The sequence below is a fragment of the Centruroides vittatus genome, unplaced genomic scaffold (assembly GCF_030686945.1).
Source record: "Centruroides vittatus isolate TY-2023 unplaced genomic scaffold, ASM3068694v2 scaffold_3046, whole genome shotgun sequence".
Classification (NCBI taxonomy): domain Eukaryota; kingdom Metazoa; phylum Arthropoda; class Arachnida; order Scorpiones; family Buthidae; genus Centruroides; species Centruroides vittatus.
The window spans coordinates 1,493,591-1,508,448 of NW_027122699.1; the positions used below are offsets into that span (position 1 = coordinate 1,493,591).

At 34.9% G+C, this 14,858-nt stretch overlaps 1 protein-coding gene across 4 annotated transcripts in view; it reads right to left on the reverse strand.

Annotated features, from left to right (window-relative positions):
- Positions 1 to 14,858, reverse strand: part of LOC136988103 (1-phosphatidylinositol 4,5-bisphosphate phosphodiesterase classes I and II-like) — a 56,174-nt gene that overhangs the window by 40,317 nt on the left and 999 nt on the right. For all 4 annotated transcript variants that reach the window (XM_067285917.1, XM_067285918.1, XM_067285916.1 and 1 more), the window contains exons 2-5: positions 10,486 to 10,563; positions 1,896 to 1,964; positions 1,079 to 1,219; positions 846 to 979 (exon numbers count right to left, since the gene is read on the reverse strand). In XM_067285917.1, coding sequence (XP_067142018.1) covers positions 846 to 979; positions 1,079 to 1,219; positions 1,896 to 1,964; positions 10,486 to 10,563 — 422 coding nt within the window. The remainder of the gene's footprint in view (positions 1 to 845; positions 980 to 1,078; positions 1,220 to 1,895; positions 1,965 to 10,485; positions 10,564 to 14,858) is intronic.

Here is a 14,858-nt window from a genome sequence, read left to right on the forward strand (position 1 = left end):
GATACTTAATATTAAGCACAACTTAAGAGGTGCTGATTATATTATGACTGATTAGAAATAAATTCAACCAGTTATTCCTATCAGTATTTTTTAGTTTTTACTATTCTCTAAAAAACATTTTTATGTTTATTCTGTTGACTGTTTCTAGTAAAAACTAAAAATACTGATAGGCATAATTGGTTAAATTTATTTCTAATCAGTCAATGTAATCAGCACCTCTTAAGTCATGCTTAATGTTAAGTATCCATAATAAAAGATGATAATATATTTTTAAGACTGTGTACAATAAATGAATTACAACTACTTGATCTGGCAGTAAAATAAAAGTTAAAAGCCAAATAACTAGGCTTATTAAACTGTTTGAAATTTTGCATTTTGAAAACAGAATGAGCACAAAATCAAAATATTAATAAATTTCATCAAATTAAATTTCATTTAAATATTTTGAAAAACTTGATTAAAAAATTCCATTACGCCATTTATTCAAAATATGCAATTTTCTTATGCAAGAATTCGGATTGTATGGATATTTGCAAAATTAAATGACATTCGTCTTCGTCGGCTCAATTTGGATCGAATTTAATATCGGGCGGACAAGGCAAAAAAATTATCAATGTATTTGGAGCATTTTATCAAATTTTAAGATGTATAATTAAATTAAAATAGAAGACCAATTAAGAAAAATTCCCAGAGAAAATACTTTGCCAATTTGATATTACAACATTGGTTGTTTGGTTGCTAACGATGTCAAAACTGCCCAAAAAGCAACAGAGCCACACCACAACCCCGAAAGATATCCGACAGAGCAACATGTCACTTGGACAAACACGAGGAGGCGGACTCACTTTTTAACAGGCAACTTGAAATCTTTATCCGTTGTCAGATGTAATTCTGTGTAAGCCTTCTCCAAAAACGTCACGGCAGAGGCATTCATGGCCAGAAGATTGTATGCCATTTTCAATAACTCGTCCGTCCAAAACTGTAAAAAAATCTCCGTAAATTTCCATTCACTCTCGTCAAATTTTTCATAAGTAAAAGCACCGGGGACTGCCCAAACTCTCGTATCGCTCATACTCACTTCGGCCATCTCCCGACGGTTGCAACAGAAGTTGACGTAGAACAGATTGACTAGATCGGAACCGTAGACGACGGTCACGGTCTTGTCTTCGAGCGGAACGTCGGCTGCTCCCATCGTCACCGAGTCTCTCAGTTTCCTGTCCTGCAAAAGGAAAATAAAATAGACAAGAGGAACTCGCACACTCCGGTGCCAAAACCCGGCAGAGAAACGGGATCTCGGACGGGTCGTAAATTAAGGGCTCTCGTGGATCTCTCGTCCAAGAATTCACATGGACGACCGCAAGAGAGCACCGGGCACCTAGTTTCCGGTCTTCTCGGGCATCCGACGGAGGGGCAGGCATAGAGAGGAAGGCATTTCCGTTCTGGCAAATACCTTCCCGGATTCAGTCTCCCACTTCGAGAATCTAGGACGAACATAAAAGAGGCAAAGAAAATCGATCGAATTTTGGTAGAGGCCGAGTCACGAGGAATGTTTTTTATGATTTTTTGGTATGCAGAAAGAGTGAAAAACATCTGTCGACGGGAGGAGAAGAGTAATTCCTCCAGGTGCAACAGGCTTCCCCGGATATAAAAAACTCGCTCAACTCGACAACTCGTTACAAAATAAAATCGATCGAAATCCGCGAGAATTTATTATTGGAGTGGCGACCTCCGCTTCGGTATTCGCCTTCCCCTCCGTACGTGGCGAAAAAGCCGCAATATCGGGGGGGGGGGGCAAACGAGTATATAAAAATTAATTAAAATTCCTTTAATAACATTAAATGCAAACGTTTCGGGCATAAAAACACCGAAAAATTCTTTTTAAAAAATCCACTTACTCTCGGTATTTTTGCGTATTTTCCCGTTCTGGTGTCTCTTATGTTGGATATCTTTAAACATTCCGTGTCCTGGAATAAAAATTTGTTCGATTTAGTCGGAAATTCTGTAAAAATCAGTAAAAAGAAATCTAATTTTATTTCGTCAGGGCGCGATTCTACTGGAAAAACGCCAGAAACGGCAACGTTATATCGAGTTACGAAACCGAAAATAATGCATTTAAACCGGGCGTTTTTTTTAAAACGTTACGAAGACAACGGGGAAAGCGAGAACGACACGTGATTAAATTCTCACGCCCGTCGCGCGAGGAAAAGGAGGGAGGCGTGGGTTCGGTCGAACGACCCCCGAATATCGACGCCTTTCGGTACAGTTAGCGGGAAGTGGAAGGCAGTTTGCACACTACCGATCGAACCCGCATCGTCGTCTATCCATCCAATGACGTTGACACCGAGAAAACTGCAGTCATCTATCATCCACGCTGGCACACGACTTCGCGTGATAATTACCTTACACTTCCTTTTCCGTTCCTCTCTGGTTTTCGTTTCCACGGTGGAATTTATCCATTTATTATTCCTTTGTTTTCCCCTCCTCTTTTATTAAAATCCCTAATTCTCCGCACGTTAAAGGGTACGGAATTACCCGAAATCTCGAAGAAAACGGGTGCCTGATCCCTCGTTTTCGTTTCCGTCGGGAAATTTCCCGGGTGTAAATCGGGCCTTCTTCCCGGTTTTTTGGGGGTTAAATTCGGGCACGTCTGTGCAACGGGAGCTGCAATTTGTAAGAAATTGGCTGGAACATCCCCTTTTCGCAGCGATAAACTGTGCCCGCCACTGAGGGTATTGGGTGTTTTAGAACGAATTAAGTCAAATTTATGAGAAAACGAGCTCGAAAATCCCGTTTCCGGAGCTTTCGGGAGAATTTCTAGATCAAAAATGTGTACATCGGCTGCGTGACTTCACCGGCAAGTGAGTTAAAATTGCGCGTGGCGCCATCCGTTAGGAGATTTTATTTTTAAAACATTTTATATCATTATTACAAAACGGCCTAATTTCGAGGAAAGAGAAATTTTATTTTAAAAAATTGCAAGGGATAATGAGTAAAGTCTTCGTTAAGTCCGAGTCCGACCCGATCGAGATAAGACGCGCGACCTCCTCTATCTCCCCGCCCCCTCGACCTTTAACCATCGAAATTTAACAGTATCGATTCCCCCAATACGCAAACCTCCCCGTCAAATTTCGAGAATTTTCGATCAAAGGCACGAGAGATATTAAGTGTTAAAGTTGTGACAATGACGTGCCACACAGATAAAACTCCCAAATTTTTTCGCACTTCTGGACATTTCGAGGTCCCCGAGTCCAAAAACGTAAAAATCTTCGGAGAGAATCATTTTTCGATCGATGGTCTCCGTTACATATAAAAGGTGAAACTCCATACCGGAGCTGCTATTTTGAGATTTTCCCGCGTTAATTCTGGAAAGAGGGAAGGTGCGGATTAACTAAAATTTGGGAGAAGAGGCGCGAGGAAGAGGAGAAAAGACGATCGATTCTCTTAATTTTTGACGCTATTATATATGGAATTTTTAGTTTCTCTTCCGACATAATCCATCGCCATTACCGGGACGAGAAACGTCGCCGAGACATTTTATTTCCATTTCCGTCCGGGGAGAATAACGTGAGTGGAACCGGTGAAATTTTATTATTCAGCAACTGTTTCTCTAAGGCCATGGAGCAAATCGAGAGGGAACTGGACACCGGTTTTTTATTCCTCCCCAGACGTAGCAGGGAAAAATCCCCGACAAACACGGGGAAAATTTCGATTTTTCCCGGCTTCTTGACGCGTCTAATTTTCTCCACACAACTTGTAAGGATTTCCTGTTGTCGAAAGGGAAGGTCGCAGTCGAACCGCTTCCCGTCGTCGCCGCGTTAAACGACCTTATAACCCCGTTTCCACCGCCCGACTAATTACGTAAAAACAAAGTTCCCCCAACCGTCGAATAATTTAAATTCGGTTTAATTTCCACGCTAACGATAAAGGGTGAGCGACGAGTAATTTGCGATAAAGTCGCCGGCATTTAAAACAATAGAAATCGTTAGTGTGTGTCGCGTAAAATCGACGACACCGGCCATCAAAACGTTGGAGAATATAGAAAAACGGTGCCCCGGCGATAAAACAGCTTTAGACACGAGGACGGAAAGTGGGCGCCAAAAAACGACCGGAAAATTTACAATTCTTAATACAAAATAAAGTCAAACAGCGGTTGCGTGACTTTCCCGGCGAGAGAGTTAAAATTGCGCTAGCACCATCCGTCAGGAAATTTTATTCTTAAAACATTTTATATTGTTACTTATAAAATGGCAAAAGCTTAATTTCGTGAGTAGAGACGAGTTTTTTTTAAATAATTGTAAATGCTAACCAGTAAAATCTTCGTAGAGTCAACTACACTCCAGATACGATGCGCGAACACCCCTATCTCCCCACTCTCTCGACCTTTAACCACCAAAATTTAGTATCATCGATGCTCCCAACGCACAAACCTCCCCGCCAAATTCCGGAAATTTGCGACACGGGGTACGCAAGTTATTTAGCTTCAAGGTGGGCGAACAAAAATCGTGCAACACACATTACACTCATGTATACTGTATAGCAGGGGTGGCCAACAAGTCGATCGCCAAGCCAATTTTGGTCGATCGCTAGCGATGTCTTGACTTAATGTATTATATTTGTAACCGAACGCAACTGTGTGCATGCAGTTATGACTCGAGTCACAAGCAGTGAGTGCACTTCGTACTGAAACAGTGTATAAACATAGTATGTATTTCACACTTCCCCCTCCCCACTTAGACTATGCCTATGATAACAAGTCGATCGCGACACATTTTTACGATAAAAAGTAGATCTTATGTGCACAAAAGTTGGCCACCCCTGCTGTATAGGCCTACTACTGTACACGGAAAAACAACTCTGAAATTTTTTGCACTTCTCGACGTTTGAAAGACCCAAGTAAAAATCTTGGGAGGGTCATTTTTGATCCATTGCCATACTTTCTCTCTGTTATACGCAATAACCGAGAAAGTAGAATACGAACAATATTCTTCACAGAATTAAGTGTTTTGCTAGGGAAAGAAGGAGAAAACAATGTTTAAACAGCAAAATAAAGGTGCGAGCAATTAAAAACACTGTTCTAGAGCGAAATCAATGACTCGGATGCGGACGAACAGCCGAACAATTAACAACGACGCCGTTTCAGAAAGGTAATCGATGACGTGTGAAATGAGGCGAGCGATAAAAATCACGAGGTGTAAGCGAGGAAACAAGGTTTTGAATGCTAAAACAATGACGTTAGCCACGAAATCTACGATACGTGCAACGAGAAAGAACAATACGAGCAATAAATGCAACAGCCGGAGCAATAAAACGCGACTCGGACGATACAAAAACCAAACAATGGAGCAATAAAAGCCAAGGATTTAAAAAGGAAACAAAATGGTGCGAGCAATAAAAATAGCATCGGCTCTCGGATAAATTAATTCTTCGAACGAACTATAATTACTTAGAAGAATACGAGTCGCTCCGCCGTTTAACCGGTTGGCGATTGTATAACCACCGGAAAAACGAAGATTTTTTAAACTCTCCCCCGCATTACCGTAAAATTAAATATACGTGGCAATATTTATGCGAGACGTGGCGTAAACAAACCTCCTAAACTAGCGTAAACATTATTTAAAACATATTATGCCGCCTTTAAAGCGTCCCAAATTACAATTTAATTGTGTTTAACGGCAATATACAACACAGAAATTACGTAAAAACACTACGGATTGATAAAAATTACGACGAATTACGCGTAAATCGACCAAGTTTCGACATCAAGAATGGAAAAAATGGCGGCATCTTCGGGCAGTCGTTAAGAGAATGAGAAATTGAATGTGTTTATTTTCCTACTTCACTCGGAAACATCGCCGTTAAACCTATTTAACAAAGCTTTTACAGTATTAGCTGTTTTATTAGCAGCGTGGAGGGGGCGAGAGAGCGCCACGCGCGTGTTTAATATTGATTATCTCAAGAGGATTTATCTTAAGCTTCTTAACAGAATGAAAGATTCGAGTGTCTTCGTACTTTTATAGCGTCCAGGTACGCATTTCGAGTGCACTGGATGCCGAAATGGCAGTTGGAGTGTCGCAATCTCCACTCGAAACCAGTTTGGCATTTCCATTTCTCGGCACACGAGCAATTTTCATCCATTTAAATTCATAAATATTCATAAAGTTTCGATTCGGCTAATTACTAGGCTTAGTCCGACGTTTATTTTGATTATTAAGTGGTTAAAATTCGTTATTTTACGTCACGGAAATCGATTGACCAACCGCCACTCGGTTGACAGACTGAAGAATTTCGCAATTCGCTACTTCGAATTATTAAACATGAATTATTTATGTAAGCTTTGTCTTAATAAATTTCGCGAAATTTCGTGGCGGAAGCGGGAAATTTCATGCCATTTTGCGGTTCGTAGCGTGTGGGAAGCGGTTTTTTGTGACGTTTCTGCACGAAATTATCGAAAGAAACTGGTCCTTAATTAAAATTAGTTGCGAATTAATCACCTTTATTTAGATTTATTAACGTTTTCAGCCCGACATCTAAATTAATAAACGGCGCGAATGATGGAAGGAGTATTTGTGCGCGCCTCTTGATATATGACTGTACTTAAAGGATAATCTCATTTTATGATAAATAAATCAAAGAAAATCGTGAGAAATTTATATATAAATGTATATTATATATAATTTATATTTAATGAGAGGATTTTTATGACATTTTGAATCGTTATCTTGGCCTAATCTTGGAAAAAAATATATATTTTACGATAGGATTTTCGAAGCGATCGTAAAATATGTATTAAAAATATTCATCGGAATCAACTACCTTCGAATATTTTTACATTTTATGAACGGCAACTAAACACGATATGACTCCATCGTAATGTTGAGGTACCAATTGATTTTCCGGATGGGGTCGAGTTATTCCGATTTTTTTCCGTTTCCGATAAGATAATTACAGTTTTTATGAATTCTGGATAATCTAGAGTTTGTTTTTATCTGTTTCCTACAGAAGTTTACACCAATTCAATCTAATTTCCTATAGCGGAACGGAGATAAGATTATGATTCTCGTGTTGCGTGCAACTGCACGGAGTTACATTTGTGTATAATTATAAAGTTACGAGGAAGGAAACTAGGAAAAGTAAAGAAATGCATTGTTTAGGAGGTTTCCTAGCTGTAAACCCTATAAAATATGTTGTTAAACCTTGTAAAATTGAATACATTATGCTTGTAAGTCGAGGTGAGCGGTAATGGTATGAACGTTCTCGAGAAATAGCCTCTCTGTATGAAACTTAATGACAAATGGAAGAAAGAATGAGAGTGATTAATAAATGAAGCCAAATTTATTCACGATAGGAAACAATAAATCACATTTAATCGCTACTTCATCGATAGATAAGCGATACTATATCGCGCCATTCCTATAATCTGCATCATAAATAGTTTGATGTAAAGAGAGATTACGAAGTATTTGCTATAGATAGCATTTAATTCTATAGAATTTCTGGATAATCTTATCCTGAAAATCATAAAATCCACTACACAAATGCTGCATTCTTCGATATAGATTACCAACCGGTAGTTCGCGAACACATTACACGAAAGTAACACCCGCGACTACAGTAAAGGTTGAAAAACCACATTTCGAGTGGCTTCTAAGAGGCGTAAACACCTTAAAATCGCAAAAAATAAGAAATTTTGTTAATATAACGTTATAAAAATAATATCTCTACCTTTACTAAAGAAATAACTCCATATATATCACTCGGTTTTAAAATATATCAAGTCATTGCATTATATATAGAGATACATGAAAGTATGTAAGAAGGGAGCGATTTGTCATCTTGAATAATGGACAATATACTATCGTGGATTTAAAATTAATACGTTGAATAAAATAGTTTGGAAAACTAACAGGTCGAGTCATTAATAATGTATTTTCAACCAAAGATGACGTTCCACAATTTAAATCGTGTCACTCCACTGAATACCTTACATACTATATCAGGAAATAAGGCATTTGTGCCACTTTCCTACCCCATCTAAGGCCATCTAAATACATATAATACGAATATCCATTCGTTAAGTCGAGATCCGAAACGTTCCGATACATTTAACAGTTTTTAAAAAATGCATTTTTAGAGCTTTTTACCGTTATTTTGCGTTTAAAAAATTCAAATTTTAAAGAAGTGACCGTTATTTCGACTGTTAACCAATCGTTTTTGGTTTTTTTAAACTTGATCGAAACGTCACAATGCGTAGATTTCTGCCGGTGACGCCACAGAGGATTTGTAATAGAAAAAAAAACGTTAATTTTTATTCCAAATTAACAGAAATTCTAACAGTCAAATAGCCGTGACGTCGTAGGAATTAGTAAATATTATTGGTTAATTTAAACGAAAGGTGAATTTCAAAGGGTTTAACGGGGGGAAGACGGTCGGGATCGTTTATTTATACTCGCTAAGTGGAGGCAAAAATGACAGACGAGTGCCAGTAAGGTATAAAAATTGTGAAGACGATAAGAGTCTAGTTTTATCTAAATAAGATGCAGAAGAGGATATAAAATCCTTGCTGTGTTATCTAGATCGATAACAAAGCAGTTAAATTTGATTTATTTTGTCGCATTATGAAAAATGAAATAGTGTAATATAAATCGAATGAATTTTCCACCCTCCTCTCTTCTAATTCCCAACATTTGGACAAAATTTAGGATTAAAAAACATATTTCACACATCACCTCCTAAGAATAAGATAATTAATTTCTTCTTCTTCTACCTCTTATATTGTTCGCTCTTAAAGAAACTGGATACTTGTAAGATGATCGAGATCGATTTATCGATCAGATATCATAAATCTCATGTCTATTCATGCCATGGTCCATAAATGTCTAACCAGATGGTGATTTGCCAAGTTTGATAAGATAAACTATAAAATATTTTCCTCCTCCTCTAAAAATATAATAATGAGAAATTAAAAAAAAGAAGAATTTAATCACGAAATTTTTTGTAGTGATGGATGTTCGCGTTCAAATGAACAAAAATGTACATGGAAATCTATGTACCGATCTCGTTAAAGATAAGTAAAGAACGTCTGCAGTTTAATTTCTAAAAATACTTCATACTTTTCTTATAAATAACGTTTGATTCTATAGAGTGAACCACTTATCTAACGAAAGAACAAAGGAATAAAGGCTAGATTAATGGAAACTAATAGAAAAATCTCAGCAAGTTTCGACGTATCAATAAACTTCTTGGTAGTCATGCGGCTACAAATTTATATATACATCTGTTTACTGACGGTATATAAACATTGCTTGTAGTTTAATTTCTAAAAAGACTTCAAGTTTTTCTAAAAATTGTTTAATTTTATAGAGTGAACCACTTTTCTAGCGCAAAAACATAGCAGTAATGACTAGATTTAGTAGAACAATCCGGGCGAGATGAAAATTACGACGTATCAGAAAAAAATAAATAAGATTATATAAGAAAATATCCGCTCAGAAGCTAATTTACGGAGAGTCAAGATAGATGAATATGAATCTTATCGTGATTTAGACGAGAAATCTAAGAAATACCCAAGGGATCGACAAACTAATACCTACACTGAATGTAAAAGATTGGGAATTTTATATCAATATTTCCAGTTTATTTGTAAAAATCATATCTAGAAAATAAAAAGGAAGAAGAGAATTCTCTGAGAAGATAATGGCAAACCCGGAGGGATGATTTCTAAAAATAGAAAACAAAAATAAGTTTAATTATCGAGAGTATAACGTTGACGAAAAGAAGGGAAAAAAGTTTTGCCGGAGACAAAGTAGTTTAATAAAAACAAAGCTACACTGTTTAATAAATTAGTCGATGTGCTCGATACTAATAGCATTTTCTGTGAATATAAAGAATAAATTACGTTTTAAATTCGATTTTTAGAGGATTAAATCGGCACTTTCGTGCTAAAAAACATCAAATTCTACTTAAGTGATAAAAAAATCTCATTATTCCCAAATATTTTAAGTTTAAATACATTTAATTTGAGAAAAAAATAATCATTATCTCGAGATGAATATTTACTTAGATATTTTAATATATTTTTACAACACGTGTGCATATTTATATATTTAATTTTGTTAAACATATAATATTTAAATCATTTTATTTTAAAAAAGTAAATCATATCCTGAAGGGAATACGCGAATTTTCTATATATAAAAGGTAAACAGAACGATTTCTGTGTTGAAAAGGTAAAGATATAAACGTTGGGTTTTAAAATAGAAGGGATGGAACTTTTCTAATCGATTTACATCTCATTTCGGTTTTGTTGAAGACAAAATCGAATTTCCGACCTTTCAAACCGACACCTCATGTATCAAATGAAATTAAATTGTTGCCCGAAGGATGAGAAGTGAAAATGGAATTCCTTTTTTTCTTCCTACCTAAATCCCTTGTTGTTCTCGTTTATTTATATTATTCTTTAGTATAGGATAACAATAAAAACCTTACCTTATTTTGGTCCGTCCAGTAGAGAAAAAACCCTTTCTTATCCACTTTTAACGTTACCGGTATACCAACGGTTGACTCCTACAATATAATAAACAAATATTTAGAAAGATTTCCATAAATTTCTAACGATTATTGCTAAAATAACACTGGCCGTATGTAAACATAATTAAAGCTTGCTATCCAAAACAGGGTGGAGTCGTTAATAGTTTACTTATTAGGCTACGTGACTAGAATCTCCTGTTAGTAAGGATATTTACGAATACAATTCTTAATGACAAATTTAAAAAAGGAGGGTGCAGAATCGATTTAGCCTTCCATTAGTCTAGTTTAAGAGCTTAAAAACACTCGGGAGGGAGGGATTTTTGGGGAAGAGTCTGTAAAGATAACCTTACTTAGTTTAATCAGCAAGTTTTATTGCGTGGTAGGAGCGTGTAAATTGTGTATGTGACATTTAACAAGTCGGGAGCTTATATACATATATCTTGCATGTTTTTCAAAGGGTGTACTTTTAGATAATGACTAGGAGATGTGTGAAAAGCATTACACAGTCCAGGGCGTGGTAAAAACACGACCGTTAACACTTTCGGGTAGAGTGCAGAATCAATATTTCTCCTGTCAATAGAGGAATCGTTTATATATATATACACGTAGGTAGAGGCGTAGATTGTTCTTATTCGCGTGCGTAACGCTCGTTACGTAATAGCCTACCATTAGAACATTTCCATCCATTTAAACCGTTTCGTTAGCTACGAGGGGGCCCGAAATTAGGGAAAGCGAAGCGTAAATATCCCTCTATAGAAACGTTTATTCCCTTGTAATTTACTAAAAAGACGCGATGTTATCTAAAAATATCGTCTTCCATCCTGGAAAGTCGCGATCTACCGGTTGAGAGATACTCCTTTATGGCTAAATTACGTGCAAAGTTACGTACTTTTTTTTTACTCGTTTAATCGAAAAATTATTGCTTTTAAAGTGACGGATGCCATCGATTTAAACACACGTTATACAGTTTTTAACACTTAATCGTTATCTTGATATTTATAAAACCGATTTTAATGCGAACAGGTGTTAAACACCTGTTAACTGTTCACTTGAAATTAATTTAATTTTTAAATTATTAAATATATTTTTACTGTTTTAATTAATACTACTTCCCCAGATTACAGAAGCTACGCTGTTGAAGGTCATGCCTCTCCATTTCCTTTAGTTGCTATGATAATTCAGTGTTTCTCAATGTACAAAGTCGAGCCTCCCTACCGAAGAATCCCTGCTGTTGGTGTTAGTACGGTATTAATCACCACTACTTAATAGAAATCGGGAGGAAAACTACTACTTTCGAATCAATTAGATCAACACCCGTTAAGGTTTAATTTATTTTAACAATTCCAGAATCTTTGCTAGATATTGCGGGTATAAGGCAAATTTATTTAATATAGTAAAAATATTTCATTAAATGTCTTGCTAGAGGAATTCAAACAGGAAAGGAAGAACGTGTTAATCTTATGTCCTTAAACAATAATACTGGAAATACACTGTAATTATATCATAAAAATTTGGAAGCTATTCAAATTTCCATCCTTGAAACAGCATTATTAAAGGATAGAATTATAAAGAATGAGTTAAATAAATGACATCTTGCAGTACAACTTTAACAGACCCACAAAATAAAACTAGTTGAAAGATATGTCACTGACCTTTAAAGATGGCAGTTGAGATCAAGGTCTTGTAGTTAGAAAAAAAATTAGCACAGGAATTTGTACAGAAAATCCAAGAGATTTCCTTTTTTATATGCAAATTGATATACATCTTGCTAATTTATTTAAGTAAATAACTTTTTATAGAATCTGAACAGAGAGCGCCAGCAAGGAGAAGCGAGAAAGAAATGTTTCCCCGACGGATAGCTCTCTCTAAATGTGATTTTTAATCGAATAGTAGAAAAGAAATCTCTCGGTAATAATGGAAAATGGATTTCTAAACAAACGGGTTCTCCTCGATATGTCAATCATACAAAAGTTCAATTCTGTCAGAGTGACCAAATTTCTCCACTTCTCCACATGGAAATTTCCATGTAGAGAAGTGGAAGTTTGATTCTTGCTAAATCAAAAAGACAAACTGCAATATTTTCAAATAAATTAAATTTCAAAGACTGTAGATTGTGGCTGAGTTCACATAAATTCAAAGACAATTTCCTCAAAAACAGCAAAAATTACTTTATAAATTTTAAATTTAAGAAAAGTTTTCTAGTTACTAAATTACTAAACAGAGCCTAGATAAATATACACAAACATGTTTCTGCACCCCCTCTCCTTATCATTAAACTTAGTATACATTTAAATTAAGACATTTGAAGCAAAAAAATGGTATAGTTATATAATTAACTATTAAATATCAAGCAGGGCTATAGAATATAAAAGAAAACATACAAAAATATCTATTTTCTACATCACTTCTCTTATCAGCACACTTGATATTTGTTAAAAGTTGAACAAATTAAATGATAATACAATAAAAAATGTTGTATTCACATAAACAACTATTAAAAAATTGAAGAGAACTACAAAATTAATTTGTAAAAAATTAAATAATATAGATTTACAAGATATTAAATTCTCATCTACTAAAATATCAATTTGTTTGATTACTCATTTTACTTTAGAGCAAGGTTCAGCCTTATCAATTATATCTTTTCTTAGTAAAACTGGACCATATTGTGTTAAGAAAAAGTTATAATTACTTGAAAATAAATAAGTTACATACATGCTCTATAAATACATAATCTTTAAATCTATATTGCAGGTATCCTTATAAAAATGCAATTTTATAACGATACATTGATTGATAAATACCTGTAAAGTTCTTTAAAATATTCCTAAATGTTTTAAAGATAATCTACGTGTAACATTTCATAGAAATGGTTGCGCAGAATGAGATTTCAAGAGTTGATATCGATGGATTCCCAGTAAATTCGGCTTCAATAAATTCAATAATCAATAAAAATGTAAATACATTACTACTTGAGAGTTAAAGGTAATACAAATTATTATTTAATTAAATATTGGTTGTATCGTATAGCATTTACTTAAATTTGTATTTTATTAAAATGAAAATACATTCATATTTGTTTTCTTGCAATAAAATGATATATTCTGCATTCAATGCTTACAGTTAGCCTATTTACAACACAATTTCCCTTTTTATAGTTTCAAATTACATCAAATAGAATAAATCAAAATATCAATTTGGTTAAAAATATGAAAATATATGCTGTACATTTAGTTAAATGTCATTGGTGTGTATGATGTGGTAAAATTAACTTTGTACCTAGTATTTTATTAATAAAATAAATGGTAATATCTGTAGAATATATGCAAACCACGCTCTTAAGTATAAATTTGAATACGGGGAAAAGGGAAATTTGCTAAAATAAATGCCGGTTTTGACGACGGACTTTATGCAAAGTAAGTGTGGATATTACAAATACAATATCCACCGTACGTCAAATTTTAAACATAAGACAGATCAATATTTATGCGGTGTCACTCCCCGTATTATCGGAAGTGGGCGTTAAGTAGATCTTTCTGTACCGGCGACCGGGAAAGTCACCGTTATCCCGTATCAACGACCAGAAAAGTAGGAGTTAAGTCAATTTATCCCGTGCTTTCCACCAATGTTATTGACACTGCTTAAATATAAACAAGCAAAGGTTGATAAACAATTACCAATACATAAAAATCAAATATTTTTAAACTTTAAACTATTTTTAGATACGTATATACGCGTACAAAAACTCACTCAATATACCAAGTAAGAATGATTAACGGAAAAGGCGTGATTAGTAATAAATTAAACGAAAATTCGATTCGATCGGCATCGAATTTTCTTCGCAAATCTAGAGAAGTTACGAGAATCGGCAACGGAAAATTTTATTTTTTACACGTCGCGTAATTACTGCATTTCGTATAGTTACGGAAATTAATGGCATTTTGTACGAGAGGGTCTTTCTCGTTTCTCCGAGACAATAACGAAAATAACAAAGAAGATAATAAGACAAAACAAGAAAGGAAAGTAAAGAAACACAAAAACGAACAACACAATAAAAAATTATCTTATACAAGAAATTTGCAAACATGATAACAGAAATTTAAATTTTTTACGCACGTCACTTAACAAATTAGATTTATGTTAAACTTTAGAAATTTAACATTAAAAATGACAAATGCAAACGAATACATACAAATTACTTTGCATATCCTCATTGTGTTCCTGTTATTAAAGCAAAAGAAATATAAATTTTCTACATTTTCCTTGATTTAATAACAAATATACTTAGAAAAAAGATGCAAAATACAGAAAAATTTATACACAGATTCAAG